The sequence below is a fragment of the Corapipo altera genome, unplaced genomic scaffold, assembly GCF_003945725.1.
Source record: "Corapipo altera isolate COAL_440 unplaced genomic scaffold, ASM394572v1 55, whole genome shotgun sequence".
Classification (NCBI taxonomy): Eukaryota; Metazoa; Chordata; class Aves; order Passeriformes; family Pipridae; genus Corapipo; species Corapipo altera.
The window spans coordinates 11092655-11109258 of record NW_020884882.1 but is presented as its reverse complement, the minus strand read 5'-3'; the positions used below and the strand labels follow the sequence as shown (position 1 = coordinate 11109258).

Here is a 16604-nt window from a genome sequence, read left to right as displayed (position 1 = left end):
TACATGTTCCATATGTTTTATTTGCCTGTTCTCCCTCTTCACTTTGTCGTCTTTGTATCAGCATGGAGTATATTTTCAGGCTGCTTTTATGTTTGGCCTAATTGAATATCAAAAGCAGTATATGTGAAACTTCCTGAATTCTATTCTTTCGCCAGTGGCAGCTGTGCTATTAGATGACCTTTACCATTCCTGTAGCACAGAATAATAAAGGGAGGGGGGGAACTGAAGCCCAGCCGTGTTATTGTTAGAGACAGAAATAAATCATATATAATTGCTTCGCTATGAAGGCCAAATCCTGCCGTCCTTCATGCCTGAGTTAGAAATACAGGATTTGGACCTTTGTTTCCTGTGGTTTCCTGGCCACCTTGGACGTGCCCAGAATCCTCACGCGGCCGCTGTGGTGGCTAATTACCATCACCAGGCTCCATCCCTCCTGCATGGGCGAGGAGACAGCTCTGCTGCAGGGAAGCCTTGACAGGAATGTCCACCTCTTAAGTGCCACTGGCTTCCCCAGGATGACTTTAAAATTTAAGCCTTGGATGTTGGATTACATGGTGAGCTTCCACAGAACGCTTCTCTTTCAGTTAGCTGCTAACTCTTTGTTGAAGTAATAATAGGTATTTTGACATAACATATATGTGGTATTTTATTCATTCCAGAACGTACTTTGTTTTTATGTGTTTTTTAACCATAGATCATGAGCACAGTCACAAAAAGAACAAGCGGAAACACTGGAGAAGACAGTGGGCAGAAAGCAGCATGTTATCTGACGTGGAGATGTTGAAACACAGCCTGGAAGTGAATTCTTTTTCTGGCGATAGCAACAAGACTGGGACCGTCGGTGAAAAGAAGAGCCACAAGAGAACGAAGCGGTTCCTCTCCTACCCGCGGTTTGTGGAGGTGATGGTGGTGGCTGACAGCAGGATGGTCGCCTACCATGGAGCCAACCTACAGCACTACGTCTTAACACTGATGTCAATAGTGAGTATTCAACCAGGGATAACAGATCCACTCACAAATCGTTCTCCAGTGGTCACAGAGCCCCTTTCTGCTGCATTCATGTGCAACGCCATTAATTTGCCTTGGCTAGGCATGGAGATAATGCTGGGATTACAGTAAAAATTGGTAAAACTTGGCTGGGAAATATTGGTTGGAGTCTTCTTTCCCAGACCCATCACGTTTCCTAATCCTTCCCACACCTCTCCCATCTTTCTGAACGCCAGGCAGCATGAGAAATATCACTGACCCTTTAGTCCACACACTGTACTCTTCTTTTTATTTAAATTCATGTGAAATAGCTGAATTTAAAAAGGTTCTTTGGGCACTGTGCCTTCCAGGGGACTGATGCTCATAGGTTATGCAGTTACCTCACCTCCCTTGCTCTTGCAAGGAGAAAAAGCCTGTGGTCACCTTGATCCTTGGCATAGTTGTAGAGTTGGCTTTCCAGGCTGAGGACAAGCATTTTAATAGCTGCTGGTACTAGGATGCAGTAGTGCAGTCCCCAGATAAGCAGCTCTGTAGATGCAGAGTGACTGGAAGGGAGTATCCTGCACAGTTGTGTCACTGGAGGGATGTTCATCCTGTTTGAGGGTAGATGTGCAGTGAATATGGTCTGAAACTGTCCATGTCAGAATTAGGCACTCGAGAAAGTTGCTTTTGACAGTCTTGGTTGGTGGTCTTTGAATGTCAGAGCAGAAAGATCCTGTAATTTAGTGAAATGTGTGATAAAGCAAAAGGAAATGCTGGGTTTCTGTGATACCAGCAGGTTTGTTTCATTCTAAAATTGTGCTTCTGGCAGGAGGTCTCTCCAAACAGCATCAGAGCGCTGAGTGGGGTAGAAGAGCAGCTCAGGAGAAAAACAGTTACAAAATGGAAAACATGATTGTGTTCTCTTAATTGTTTGTTTCCTTGAATGTTAGCAATAATTTCAAATATTGCTTTTTGCAACAGGTGGCTTCTATCTACAAAGATCCAAGCATTGGAAATTTAATTAATATTGTTATTGTGAAATTGGTCGTGATACATAATGAGCAGGTAATGGAAGTGATTTTCTTCACCTTCTGTTTGGCAATGGCATTTGTAGTGAGCATTGTGATGAATAATTAAAATATCTGCTTTCTGTGTGTTGCTTATCAGGATGGTCCTGCAATATCTTACAATGCCCAGACTACATTAAAAAACTTCTGCCAGTGGCAGCAATCCCAGAACCACCCAGAAGGAAGTCACCTTCAACATGATACAGCCGTGCTTGTTACAAGGTGTGGTGAATATTCTCATAACAACTGTAGCCAGTTGTGTGTCAGACTGTGAATGTGTAACACATCCAGCTGTGGGAAATGTTCAGGTTTTGATGTGAGTGTAAGGACATTTTCAATTGTGGGAGTGGTGTAACTGTGAGCAGAATTGGGATGATGTGTCCACCATAGCAATAGATGACTTTGAGAGATTCAGGACTGTCTAAAGTCTGCCCATGGGTTCAGCATAAGATGAAAAAACTCTGACTATGGTAGGGGGTTAATTTGGACTCTGGATGATGTGGCAAACCTGCATGAGAAGGTCCCTTGAAGGACCAGGAGTTGTTTTTTACTGCTGCTGTTATTGTACTTGTGCCTTAACTCACTGCTGCATTGAAAATTAATGTGTCAGGTCTGTTCTGCTTTCAGACAGGATATTTGTAGAGCGCACAACAAATGTGATACTCTGGGTAAGAAAAACCTTTTCTTTGTCTTTTAGCAACTTTTTTTGGTAGTGACAATGTTAGTTGCCTGTGCTGAACCATGGGTGACATTCCTTTTTCTATTGTAATCCTCTTTGTTCTCTCCTAGGTTTGGCAGAGCTGGGCACAGTCTGTGACCCATACAGGAGCTGTTCAATTAGTGAAGATAACGGACTGAGCACTGCCTTCACAATAGCACATGAACTTGGCCATGTGTATGTTTTATGTAAATACATTTACATTTAAATAGCCCGAGATTTGTGCTAACTAGGGCTTGCCAGCCAGGCTGGGAATTGGTACCTGCTGAGCCTAATTATCTGAGAGGAGATAAATGTACCTGGGTAGAAGATGCACCACTGAGGAAGATGAAACTGTGGGGTGCTCCAAAGCCTATCTGAGAGCAGCAAAACCAACAGGGCCATGTTTTGGAGAGGATGAATGACAGAGTACCCCAAGCAGCACCTAAGCAAGGGAGGAGAGCTAACAAAATGTCCCTTATTACTGTCTTCTCATGTCTACATGTGGATGTCAGCAGAATCTGCCCCAGCAGACATGGTGTCCTAGCCAAGCCACTGGGACTAGCCCGTATTTGGCTGGAGCTAGGAGGTGCTGGGTGCCTTGGGGAGGACCTGGGTGAGGGACACAGGCACATTTTGACTACCTTTTGAGACTGAAGTCTCCTCTGAGAGCAGGTCCTCAGCCTGCCACAGCTCATCCCACAGCTATGTGTGGTGCTGCTGAAGGCAGTGGAGCAACTGCGTGTGAAGGTGGAATTTACCCAGGGCATCTAGGAGGTGATGGGGCTGTATAAGTGAGCCTGACCCACCTCCTGAACTGTTTCACCAGGGAAAGTCTTGTGCTGCTGGACATCCCCAACAGAGATGCTGTCATTCAAGATACACCTCCTCCAGTGAAAATTTCTTTTAACCGATTTTGACATTTTTTGAGACAGGTAGTGAGAAAAATCACCTTAGGTCACGTAGTCCTTTACCCCGTGGCTACATCCCTTAGGCAGCTGGTTCAGTCCCAAACCATCTCACGCCTGGTTTGCAGCAGGGGTCTGTAAGTGTGGGATGCATGAGTACTTGGGAACAGATCTCTCATTGTTTTAAACTCCATTTTTCTTCACAGAGAGCTGGCTGAGACACTATTTTTAACCACAGTAGTATTTGTTTAAATGACACTTCCTGACAGAAAGTCCCTAAAGGTTTGGCATTCCCCACACCTAACCTGTGGCTAAAGCCTTCACTAATGCTGCCCCATAGCTGCAGGGCAGCTACAGGAGGGGTTAGCAGTGCTTCAAAGCAGGAAATACCTCTGTGCCCTTTTATAGAGAGTAAAGGTGGTTTGTTGGAAGTCATGTTAATGGAGTATAAACTCCCCAGCCTTGGAATACAGGATCACACCAGGTCATTTCCCCTTCTCCACTTCAAACAGCGCAGTGCTTTAAGCCATTCTGTCTCTTAGTGTATTTACCACATTCTTCAAGATGTCATGTGCTGCAAACTTTGCTTGGATTTCTGCTGATATCGATGCTTGATGGCATTTTGTAAACCTGCCACATAAATGTAAGAGCCAACTCTATCCCTGGTGCAAGGCTATTTAGGCAACAGCATGGCTCAAGGCATTCAACTGCATTAGAAAACATTTCGCATCCCACACAGGGTACTGCCGGTGTCCCCAAGGGTCTTCAGCCAGCAGTGGTTGGTGGGCTCAAGTCATTCATCTCCTTCAGAAACTTACTCCTTCAGATCAACTCCTGGCTCTGGCTCACTTCCAGAGTATTTGCCATTTTTATGAAGGTGGAGCCAGACTCCAGCCTGTCTGCATGATAGCAACCATCAGCTGAACAGGAAACTGCAGCTGGAATTGCGTCTTGCTCCAGGCTCCCATGAGGATTTGTCTGACTAAATATATGCAGTCACGGTGTGGAGAGCTTAGCAGGGTGCTGCACAGCTTTTTGCACATGAGTGCTGGGACCCCTGTTTGAGCAATGTTTGTTGACACTTGTGAATATGTGCATATTAATACTTTTATTTTGTAATATCTGTCAGCAGCAAATCTAGGAAAAATTCTTGGGTTTGCTTGCATTTAGTTCACAGTGTTGCTCTTGCTATGCTAAATACTTGACATAAGCCTCTTAAGTGACTCTACTTTTCTCTGCTCTTTTTCTCTTAGTTTTAACATGCCACACGATGACAATCTTAAGTGCAAGGAAGATGGGGGTAAAAATCAACAGCACGTCATGGCACCAACACTGAATTTCTACACCAATCCCTGGATGTGGTCAAAATGCAGTAGGAAATACATCACTGAATTTCTGGAGTAAGGCCTTGCATATGCATGTGTTGGGCTGTTTTTACATGTGCATGTGTCCCATGGAGTTCTTCAGTAATTCTGAAGTCCTAGAGTGCAGCATTTGGAGGAAATCAGAGGGATTTCTGTGTGCACACATCCTTTACAAAGAGCAGGAATGCACCCCTGGCATCCAGTCCCTGCCGGTTCAGCCTCTTGATAGGCTGGCAAGGACCGGCCTCTCGATGGGGAAGAATAAGTCTTCCCACATGGATATTGCTTTTAAGGACTATGTGTGCCCCTCAAACCTGAAGAGTGACTTTTCCAAGCCCTGTGGCCCAGATACGGAGCTGTGTTTTAGAAGGCAGATTGAATCTGCCTTTCTGCTCCACAGGTCAAGATAAAGCCCTGGCACTAATCCATGGTGGGAACACCGTTCCAGGAGCCCACGGGTCAGTTTGATGCACAGTGATCACCCATTTTGCTGTGATGTCTTCCTGTGTGTGCTGATGTGGAACAGAACAAGAGCCACAATGGTGTTTTGGCAAATCCAGGAGCTCAGTCCCTTGGGCAGTTCTGCTAATCAATGATTTTTCTTCCTGAATTCTTTATAAAAATGTACCAGTGCTTGCTCAGCAACTAAATGCAGGTTGTGCACATTCAGAAATGCTTTTGCCAGGGTAGCTGACTGTGCTGTGGTGGATGGTTGCTGTCACAGCACAGGGGTGGTGGTGGATGAGTAACATACCCTCCTGTGCTTGAGTTTGCAGTAGCTCTTGTAGTGCTTGTTAAATATGGCAAATGTGGTGTGCAGCTGCCCTAAGGCTAATTTGGGCAAACACCAATGGGATTTAATCTCATTGCCTCCTATTTTAACACCATTTTTCTGATTTGTGTTGTAGCACTGGTTATGGAGAGTGTTTGCTTGATGAACCTTCATCAAGAACTTACACGTTGCCTCAGCAGCTCCCGGGGCTGATTTATGATGTCAACAAACAATGTGAGTTAATTTTTGGACCCGGATCTCAAGTGTGCCCCTATATGGTAAGTGAAATTTCGCACCCTTTTTTTTCCCGCTTTTGCCAGAGCAAAATAAGGTCTCTTGGGGTTGGATGAATGGCAGGCTCACAATCCATCAACTTACTGTCAAGCTTGTGAGTTAGTGATAAATCCTAGGGGGATAATTTCATAAAGAATCATCTATCTGATAAGGCCTGTGGCTCATACTTAGTACTTTGATCTTTTCAATCATTTAAGCAGATGCAGTGTCGACGACTTTGGTGTATCAACGTCGATGGTGCTCACAAGGGATGTCGAACCCAGCACACACCTTGGGCTGATGGGACAGAATGTGAGCCTGGAAAGGTCTGTAGTACCTGGTGGCTTGTGCCTCATAGCTGTATTTCCTAGGGCTCAGCTAAGCATATCAGTCAAAATCATCCTATCCCAGTGCCAGCTGTGTGGGGTACAGCCCTGACTGCAAGGGTGGAAGCCCAAAGCAGCTCTGTGTGTTTTAAGCCTGTTGTGCCTGGATCATCTCTAGCCCAGATAATGTGATTAAAATTGACTGCTTGGCATAACATTGTTTAAAGCAGGTATTCCTTCTGGAGTGCTTATCTTTTTAAATTAATGCCCTTGAGTGAACTTTTGAGCAAAACTTTTGCAAAGCTTCCCTAAGCTTTTGTTAGAAATCTGCTATGTGATGTGAGCAATTAGTAATTTTGTGTAACATAAACTTGTCAGCTGGCTTCTCATCTTGACAACTTCAGAGTAAAATATAGAATTGGTTCAATACATTTTCTGTATGGAACATTTTTGGCAGTAATTCATAGAAACTTTTGATTTCCATGTGCAATGTTAATTTCCAGCTAGCATTGTGGTTTTTAGAGTAAGTATTTAATTTTTAGTTGTTCAGATCTGGAGCAAAGTAGTTAGATGATTTTTCTTTTTCTTTTATTGAAATGCTGAAGCTTTTGAATAAAAATGCTAACTGTTTCTCATCATTTGTGTCTGAACAAAACTATTCTCCATCTGGTTCTAGTAAAAATAGTGTGATGTTATTCTACATGGTACATTTTTCTACATGGTACATTTACAGAAAAGTAAATTTTACTTTTCTGGCTCTTAAAATCAACAACAATAATAATAATATTAATAAGTTTTCTTTAGAAAGAGGCAAAGTTTTAAATCATAGTCTTTCAAATGTATTTTAATAAAAATCGTGGATGCTATTTTAGATATAATTTTCCATACAGGCTGTGGAACTCTCTGGTAATTTATCTTGTGTTGCATGCATCTGAAAACTTGATTGTTCAATGACACTTGACTGATTTCCTTCAGGACAATGAGCATTATGGGTCAATTTGCCTTCCTTTCTTAGGGAAAAGTGCAGTCAACATGTTTGTTTTTATTGTTGAGAATGCACATTAGAGATGTGGTTGAAATCTCTAATGTTTTTGTGTGAAATCCCCCCTGTTTTGAGACACAGGATAAAGCTTAGTTATCTGTGGAGTCCCTGTGACTTGAGACCTTGTGTCCTCAATTTCTCTGTTGGTGAGCTTGGGGTCTGCTCACTGCTGGAAGGTCAGAAATTACTATTTTCTTGAAATTCCAAAAATCCGGGCTGCAATTTTCTTCCAACAAACCTGCAGTTACCCTTGGATGTGACCAGAGTGATGTGCAAACAACTGCAATTGAGCAGATTAGCACTCCCTCAGTTACCCCATGTCATGCAAGAGGCACTGTCCAGCTGCATGGCTCTTAATAAAGACCGTGTGAGCAAAAACATTTCAGCCCACAAATTTAGACAATTTGACAAGTTTAGACAAATTAGACAAGTGTGACCTGAACTTCTCAGCTGAGAGCAGATGGGCTCTTAAGAAAAGCTAATGCAGCCTACTTGTGTTCAGGCATTTGAATGTGTTCTCACAAAAGGGCTTTACAGAGTAATTCTTGTATCTGTGTGTTGGTCTAATTCAATGTTAAAGTTTGGATCATCATAAACTCTCTCCTCTTTGGTGTTTACTTGGGCTTGTAAAGTGCTGAGGTGCGAGTCCGGAGTGCTTTTCCTAGGAATAAATTGCTATCTTGGTACTCTGCTGTGGCCAGGAGCCCTGTCAAACTGGTGCTTGCTGACTAATGCCTCAAGTCTGTATGTTTAAAGCCTGTGATGTATGGGTTGGCAGATGGAGAAAATACCATGCCATTTTTTATGGAGATATCTTTGGAAATGAGGGAGCCTGAGTAGCTAAAAAAAATCTAGCTAAAACTACTGGGATGTAGATTTAACCGGGCTCTAAATTTACTCCTAAATCAAGAACACTAAAACAACCCGGGAGTATTAACTTACGCATATTTTGCATGTGAGAACACTGAATTTGGTCTTGTTAAATCAAGCCATAAGCCCAGCTCAGAGTTTGGCTTTGCTGGGTGAGCACCATCGTGATGGTTTTACCATTTCACAGCACCAGCTCATTGTTGGGTGGAGATAAATCACTGAAAGAAAATAAAGAGGGTCATAAATTTGGGCCTTTCTCTCTCTCTCTTGTGGTTTTCAGGGCTGTTTAGAGAATGATAGCAGAAGAGTAGAGAGGAATAGTAATCGTTTGTGTCTCCTGCCGTATGGCAGCAGGTAGCGTATCTGTTATGCATGCATGGAGCTTCACAGCCCTTGTCTGCCCCCTGCTACTCTATTCAGCCAGTCAGCCCAAGGATGGGAGCTGGATTTGGTGAATTATCTGGGACTCCAGTGGCAAGACAAAGGAAAGGAAAGTCTGTTGTAGTGTCTCCCATCCCTGCCAGTGCTCTCCTGCTCAGCTCTGTGTCTTAAGATATTTTGAATTTGCTCCAGACAAAACTCCTTTTTATTCTCTTCATTCTGTGATCTGTAAGCTCATAGGAAAGAGAATCCTGGCAAGCTTTTTAGTTTTTCTGTTGTATCTCAACATAGGAATTATTTTTAAAAGGCGAAAGGCACAGAGGTTGTGCAGCCAGACTGTTCACAGTGTGGTTCCGAGAAACACCATTGCGTTTCCATAAGCTAATCTTGCTGTTTATTTAAAACAGCTGCTCTTTTCCCCACCTTTGAATTGCCATCACCTCCAACCCCCCAATTTTTAATAAAATCAACGGATGCAGGTGATTTCCTGGTTAATTCTCAACCATGGGATGGGAAACATATAGGTCATGTCGCGGTCTGTTAGCTGTGTTCATTCACTAGTTAGCTATTCAGTCATCTTCTCTGGGTCAGTGGTGCCAAGCATGACTCTGGTTATATATTTAGCTGTGAGCATTGATGTTGCTGCAAGAAGTTCTCCTCTGGGACAGCTCTGTTGGATTGGTGTCATGTATTTTTGTACTTTGATGATAGTTGTGGGACCTCTTTGTCCCTGTACAGGGCTGGCCTAGGGGTCTCCAGCCTTCAGGTTTTCAACCTCTAGTGCCAGGAGGAGTTGTGCATCATAAGGGTTTGTCCTGCAGCAAAGAAAGAGGCATTGCAGCTGATTTTATTGCTGTCCTTTACTGTAGCAGGTGGTTTTTAGCCAGTTTTTTGTCTGGGGAATCAAATCTTCAGATGGAAGCAAACCTAGGTCATGTTGCAGCCCAAAGACCATGCTTGTGTCTGAGCAAACATCACATGTAGGACTCAAGCTATGAGTTCTTCAGGTGTCCTGCAAACCATGCCTGTGGGCAAATGCACCCAAGATCAGCTTTTTTCATCAGCAAAGCAATGCAACAGGTCAGCCATCGTGGCGGAAGGTGTTCAGTGTGCTGCAGAGCTGGTGTCCTGTTGGATGCACAGCCCTGTGACAGCTTGCTTTTGCTCTGTTTTCCTAAACAGCTTTATCTAAAGTGGCTCATAAGGATGTCCAAAAAAGGAGCACGAGCTCATGGTGTGTCGTGACACAACCTTGTGCTATTAGTGAAAGGGCTGGAAAAACACTGTACATCAGTAAATTTGACCCCGTTGCCATAAAGATCATCAGGTGTTTCCCTGCTTGATGCAGCAAAGTATTGCAAGGGAATATTTTAATGATGCTCTACCTATATTCTTCTGTAAGTCTGTAGCCTCTTCTAATCTGTGAGCAATCAGCAATGTTTGGGCTTCCTATAATTGCAAAGATTTAGGTATCTGCATGTCTCTGGGTTTAAATCCACTTTAGCAAGCACTGTTCAGTGAGAGGGAAGTCCTGCTCTCACAGGTCTTGGAGACTTTTTTCCGTCCACTCTGGTGGGGCCTGAAGGTGACTCTCCCCTAGAGCTCACCTCTCCAGAAGTCTGTGTAGTCAGTCTAGCAAACATACCCCAAAGGACACAATTTATACCATGAGAACGGGGATGGGGGCTTGCCATGATGACTTTATGCAGTTTTCCAAACAAAAGAAAACAGGAGTCATAGCTAAAAAACAAAAGTGTAGACCAGGTCTTGACAAGTCCCATGTTATGACTGAGTGAAAAAAAAAAAATACTTTGGATTGAGGAATTCATTTTTCTATTTTAATTGCCTTTTAGATTTGGAAGTTTCCTTTCCTGCTTTGGATAGCTGTGGGGAGGTTTGAGGTTTCCCTGGTGTTTTGTCCTCATTGCCTGTCTCCTCCCCTGACACGGCACAGTTCCTGCAGCTCTCCAGGAAATCAGATAAGCAGCTTTTTGAAAAGCCAGTGCCATGAGCTTTGCCGTGCTGTTCAGCACCAGTAAACAGGGAATATTCAGTGGTTGCTGTTGTCCTCAGTCTTCATCCCATAAATCATTCCATGGACTCAGCACCTTGCCTTCACTTTGCCATTTAAGGGTGCAGAGAAACTAAAATACGGGGTGACGGAAAAGATATATAGAGAAGTTCAGCTTTATTTGATTGCAAAATCATTGTGTGTGGCTGGGAGATGAGCGAGCCTGAGTCGTCGCCCGGGCTGGGGGCTGTTGGTCGGCTCGTGGTGCAAAAGCAATGCAAACCCACCTTTCCCATGTTTCCCTGCACGCAGCACTGCCGTTTTGGGATGTGTGTGCCCAAAGAGCGAGAGGCACCAGTGATAGACGGAGCATGGGGGACATGGAGCCCTTTTGGGACCTGCTCGAGGACCTGCGGTGGCGGCATAAAGACGGCGATACGAGAGTGCAACAGGCCCGAGTAAGTGCACGGAGGGGAAGTGCCAGTGGGTGAAATGGGGAAAAGCAGCTGGGCTGCCCAAATGGGCTGAAATCCCCTTTTTGTCCGTCCCCAACCCTTGTGTGCCCTAGGGACAGGTGACTCTGCTCTGGGGATGGGTGGCTTTGCCTGGCATGGATGAGCTAGGATGGGAACCACGGAGGAGCCGGGCACAGGTTTGGTTTGTGGGTAAAGTGCTCTAAAAGGCATCCATTCGACAGTGAGCTAAGGAAAAATCTAATACCTGCATGGGTTTATTGCCTCCTGTATTCCTGTGGAGGCGCAGCTGGGATCCCACTTCCAGAGGTGTTTTTCTTCCTCCAAAGTTGTGATTCAGAAAGGAGGGAGAAAAGAAGGAGCCATGTTTTTATCCTTTTTCACCATTTTATCCCTGCTTTGACTGCTTTTGCAGCTGTTCCTACCGGCTTTTATACAGTTTTCTACCATTTTACTCCTGCTTTGACTGGTTTTGCAGCTTTTGGCTCCTTTTGCATCTGATCCTTTATACAGTTACATTTCAACTGGTGCAGACTAGCCAAACCTCAGCAGAAATCTGTGCCCCATTAAAAAGTGGCCCTCAAAAATGTTTGCTGTCAGCCTGGAATGCAAAATCCTGCACTCTTTGAAATGGCAGGGAATTTTGCCGTGGGCTTCAAGTAGACAAATATGTGCCTGACGAAATATTAGTAATAGCTTGAACAACTGGTATGAAAACAGCCTGTTTACATAAATTGTGAATTGTGCTGGTTTCTGTTTAACTACCTTCTTTCAGAAGAAGGGGTGGGCAGGAGGCTTTCTGGGCTCTCCTTTGGGACTGAGACAGAGAGTAGAGGGGTCTGCAGGGCTGGTTGCACTGAAGGGTCTTGAAAAGATTGAGCAGGCTGACTCCTCTTTCTCATCATTGGTGTTGGATGGCTTGCTGCCAAGGAAGTTGCCATTAGGGATGTGCCAGTGACAGTTTCATCACTGCTAATGGGAGAAGGGAGAGATTGTAGCTGTGACACCGGTGGTGTAGTGACAGGAGAGGCTGCTCAGCACGGCTGGGCAAGTGTCGAAAGAGCGAGGTCAAAGCTTAGGGAGTAGGACACCAGCACATTAATTAAAACAATGCTAAGAAACACACAAGTGTAAAGGGATTCTCCTCTGGCTGTGTTGAGTCAGCACATGCCATATGGTCTTCCAGTAGCCACGGAGAGACAAAAATAAAGTATCTTTCCATGTGCAAAAATAGCTCTGCTGCCGAAACTTGGATGCTGTCAGTGAGATGTATTCCCATCTTATGAAGGGGCATCTGTTTGGACTGATAGCTTTTTGTGATAGAAAATCTCCTTTATCCTGAAGGTTAGCCGAGGGATTTTAAATTCCATCTTCTCTCATAGCTTGTGTTTTGTCTCTTGGTGCTTTGGGAGGTGTATTGCTTTGGCTGGGATTTGCAAGAGCACCTAAATACACTCGGCACCAACCTGCCCGAGAAATCCTCTGTGCTTATCATTGATAGTGGTTCTTTCCAGGCCGCTTTTCATGAGCCATATGCTGGGCATGGCCTCTCTTCTCCAACTCCTCCCAAGGTCTCCACAAGGAGTCGTCTGTCCCAGCACCATCGACACAACTTTACACTGGCTGTTGTTTTGTGCCTGTAATTTAACATCACAGTGTGAGCTCCCACCATCTGTGTCCCTGTCGTCATGGGACTGCTGACACAATGCAAATGGATGAGACTCCACTGGGTGCTCTCTCACCTCACTTGCTTTTCAAAGTATTTAAAAAATATACAGAGTTTCTCCTCTGTTGTAGAAGGCAGCAAACCCAACCCGGAAACCTCAATGAAGGTCTGAAATAGTTCTCAGTAAATCTTTTATATTCAAAGATGGTTTAGCTTTTTAAAGCTTTTTCTGTTCACAGGGGTCTGGAGTCGGATCTTGCATCCAGTAAAACCTGGCATTGAAAATGACATCCATTCCCATTGTAGTGCAGAAAGTAAGGCTGCAGCTTCTGCCTCTGTAAAGTGCTCTGACACCTACCTGGATGAATATCTTGCAGGGATACAGGAAGAGCTATAAGCCTCTGGAATGGCAGCAGACTGTGTTTTGACATACACTGAAGGAATGTATTCACTAACCAGACCAGACCCTTCCCACTGAGTTTGACCACTTGGGAATTTGAGGCTGGCTGGTAGACAAAGCCTATGACTGCAGTGTGTCATGTTAGAGGGTCTGCAGTGTAAGCCCTGGTTTCAACAGAAAGACATAGCTGCAGAATTATGGGAAAGGATATATTTGATAAGGTATCAATACCAGGAGCCCTGTTTTCAGGAATGGCTCTCTGTATGGGGGAGTGTTATCTCTGGATGTGAGTCAGATCACATTTGCATTTTAGTCCATCACAAAAGTATCCACCTGTGCTGAAAGCTGTCTCAGCCTGACATGTAAACACATCTATAGATGACTGTGCTGGCCACTGGCAGCACACCAACCAATTCCCAGTCCCAAGGCTTCCCAGGATATCTCAAACTGATCTGTGCACACTAGAGCTTCACAGATTTTTCTGCAGTCACGCACAGGTACATGGTACATGTACAGGACAGGTACATGGGCAGATATGCAGATGAACACACATGCCCTGCAGTTAAAATTCTCCAGGGGCCTTTCGTTGTGGCTGCCTGTGCTCCCAGGCAGAGGTGCCACCCATGGGGGTGAGCAAGTGCAAAGCAGCCCCAAAACAGCACTTCTTGGAGGGGTGCCTGTATCTGGTGCTCTTGGAGTCCTGGGAGTTGGGTGCTGCCACAAGGTCTGCAAGTGAAAATATTCAAAGTTAGTGATTGCAGGTGATGCACTAAGCATCGCATATTTAAGACCTGTTGGGGTGGGAGTGGGGATGAGACCCCACCATTCCCAGGGCCTAAGAGTTTCTGGGCTACTGGGAAGAGTGCAGTGAGGCTGGAGTGTGTGGAGCAGCTTGTAAGGGGAATGATGCTGGATTGAAAGTGGGTCCATACCAGCTGTTAGTTCATCAAATAGACGATTCAGAGAGAAGGGAAATTGAAGCAAAACAAGGAGATTTCTATGCATGTATTGCTTTCCCTTCTGTCTCTGTGGTACATTGTTGTTTATCCATAAAAATATTACGTAGAAGGAAGTATGCAGTATTTCTTCATGACACTGAAAATCAATGTCACATAAGGCTGACTTATTTTTCAGGTTCAGCTCTTTCTGTTTCCTCAGATGCTGTGAAAAGCAGTGTTGGTTTAAAAACACCCTAAAACTGTCAGGGTGGTTTGGAGCAGTTTTGAAATGTCAGAACTGTGAGTGTACTTCGACTCCCAGCTCTGTCTGAGGGGAGATTTAATGCCACAGTTATGACGCTGACAGTTTGCAACACAATGGCAAGTTTTAGCATCCTTCAGTTCATGGTGTGTCAATGTTATCTCAATCTCAGGGGTCATGTCTAGTGAAGAGGAAACTAAAATCTTTGGATTTTCTTAGACATACCCTTTAAAAAAGAAAACGCTCCTGCAAGTTCTTCGTAACTAACTTAATATTTAAAAGTTTCATTTTAATTAAATTGATTTATATTGGAAGCAATGTGGTTACCATAAAAATGTTGTAACTGCAACTTTTTTTAAAGAAATGCCCTCTTCGATGTTTGTGTAACTTAGAGCCTCTGTCAAACTGCAACAGTTCTGCTGTGGTTTAAATGCTTTCGAAATGAAAATGAATCCCCATGGATGACATGGACTCACCAAGGTCTAGAGTGTGCTGCTGCCACAGCTAAGTTTCCCTAAGTGCTGTGTAGTGAGATTGTTGAGATGTCCCTTTGTAGCTGGAGGTAGCTAATGTGCCTGCATGGGAATAGTCTATAGGATGGGCTCTGGGAATAGTTCCTGGGATAGCCTCCAGTGGTGGGAAAACCCCAGCAATTACAGGGACTGCTGCACTGGGTTAGCTCTGGAGTGGTCCCAGGTGTAATCAAGTTATTTTAAGCTGTGTGACACAACAAGGTGGAGAGTAGGCTAAATCAGTAGAAACCAGGCTTAGACTTGCTCCACTGGGAACTGGTGTAAAATCAGTATGTAATTAGAAATCTGCACTGGGCACTGTGTGGTTGCTTGGGCTTTTTATCACGGGCACTTGCTTTAATTGGAAGCATCACAAACCTTTGCAAATGGCACACATTTCATTTCCAGGTGGCACATGAGAGCTGCCCTCAGAGCAGGTAGAGCTGATGTTACCAGCTATTGCTCCAGGCTGTGCCTGAAGACAAATCATAACCCTTGGCATTTGGGATAGGACTGGAAGGGTCTGCACCACAGCAGCATGGATCTCAGCAAGGAGAGGATGCTGGCAGGAAAAATCCCACGTTTGTTGCTGGTAGTTCTCATCATCTCATCTGGAGCTGCTTAAGGAGGCAACTCCTGCCAAATGAGTGAGCATCCCTAGTGTGGTGCTAATGGAGAGGTGGGAAGTCTGCTTGCCTTTTCCTGCTTTGCAGGCAATCTTTCAGCAAGGGCAAGCTGTTCTATGCCTCTGTCTCCCCATTTGTTTCACAGGAACTCTGCTACTTGAGTCACAAAGAGTTTTCAAGCGTAAGAGTGAAGAATTGTTATTTTTGGGAGAAAAGGCACTGCTGGGCTTCCTAGGTGGTGGATGTGTAGAGATGCTAAAAAATTCTGTTCAGCTGTAGGAACTTGTTTCACTGTGTGTAGAGACCCTCTTGCATGTGCAGGGGGGTGCTGTCCCTTTTGTTAGAGGTGCTGGCTGCATGCAAAGTGGAGAGCTCACAGTGAGCATCTCCCTGCTAAGGGCAGGGGTAGTTCCCATTTATCACGCGTTCATTTGCATCTTGAAGGGTCTCCAAGTGTGCAAAACAACTTCCCTCCCAAGGGGGCTCCAAGGGAAGATGCGCTCTGACAGCATCCCTGGGGCACTGATGGGTGTCTAATCCCAAGGTAAGGCAGAGCTGATCCTGAGGAACAGCCTTGGAAGGCAGGAGGTGTGGGTGCCAGGATAGCAGAGCCCAGTGAGTTGCTCTTCTAATCTGCACTTCTTGCTAGCACTGGCACTCGTTTTGTTTGGGGGTGGGTAGAAGATGTAGGTTTGGTGGTTATTTTGATGTGCAGCTCGCTCCTGCACCACTGCTGACAGCAGCTGGAATGGTAGAGGCTTTTTCAGTCCCCAAAGTGATCTGTTTTCTGGCAAAGGCTTCGTCTACATATGAGGACAAAAATAGTTTTATGACTACAGCCCTGAATCTGGGAGTCAGGAAATTCAAAATGACAGTTTCTCCTAGGCTTATCCACTGGCTTTTATGTGGCTTGGATGGTATCTCTCTCCCCAGTTTATACCACTGTAATCCTGCTATAAAATGGAGGTAAAGTATTTATTGGCCATGTTTGGTGCTTTCTGGAATACATGGAGATAAAATTGTTTTGAAGTGTCCCACATTACTATT

The 16604-nt window shown here is 44.6% G+C and overlaps 1 protein-coding gene across 6 annotated transcripts in view; it reads left to right on the top strand.

The window, feature by feature from the left end:
- ADAMTS9 (ADAM metallopeptidase with thrombospondin type 1 motif 9) overlaps window positions 1-16604 on the top strand; it is an 83534-nt gene that overhangs the window by 14473 nt on the left and 52457 nt on the right. For 4 of the 6 annotated variants that reach the window (XR_003527191.1, XM_027640408.1, XM_027640405.1 and 1 more), the window contains exons 3-11: window positions 695-981; window positions 1951-2034; window positions 2137-2258; window positions 2664-2704; window positions 2826-2931; window positions 4895-5041; window positions 5914-6055; window positions 6269-6376; window positions 10993-11138. Coding sequence is in view for 5 of the 6 variants with exons in the window: in XM_027640408.1 (XP_027496209.1) it covers window positions 695-981; window positions 1951-2034; window positions 2137-2258; window positions 2664-2704; window positions 2826-2931; window positions 4895-5041; window positions 5914-6055; window positions 6269-6376; window positions 10993-11138 (1183 nt within the window). In the remaining variant the exon portion in view is untranslated. The remainder of the gene's footprint in view (window positions 1-694; window positions 982-1950; window positions 2035-2136; window positions 2259-2663; window positions 2705-2825; window positions 2932-4894; window positions 5042-5913; window positions 6056-6268; window positions 6377-10992; window positions 11139-16604) is intronic. The other 2 variants (XM_027640407.1, XM_027640406.1) reach the window with 1 other exon arrangement.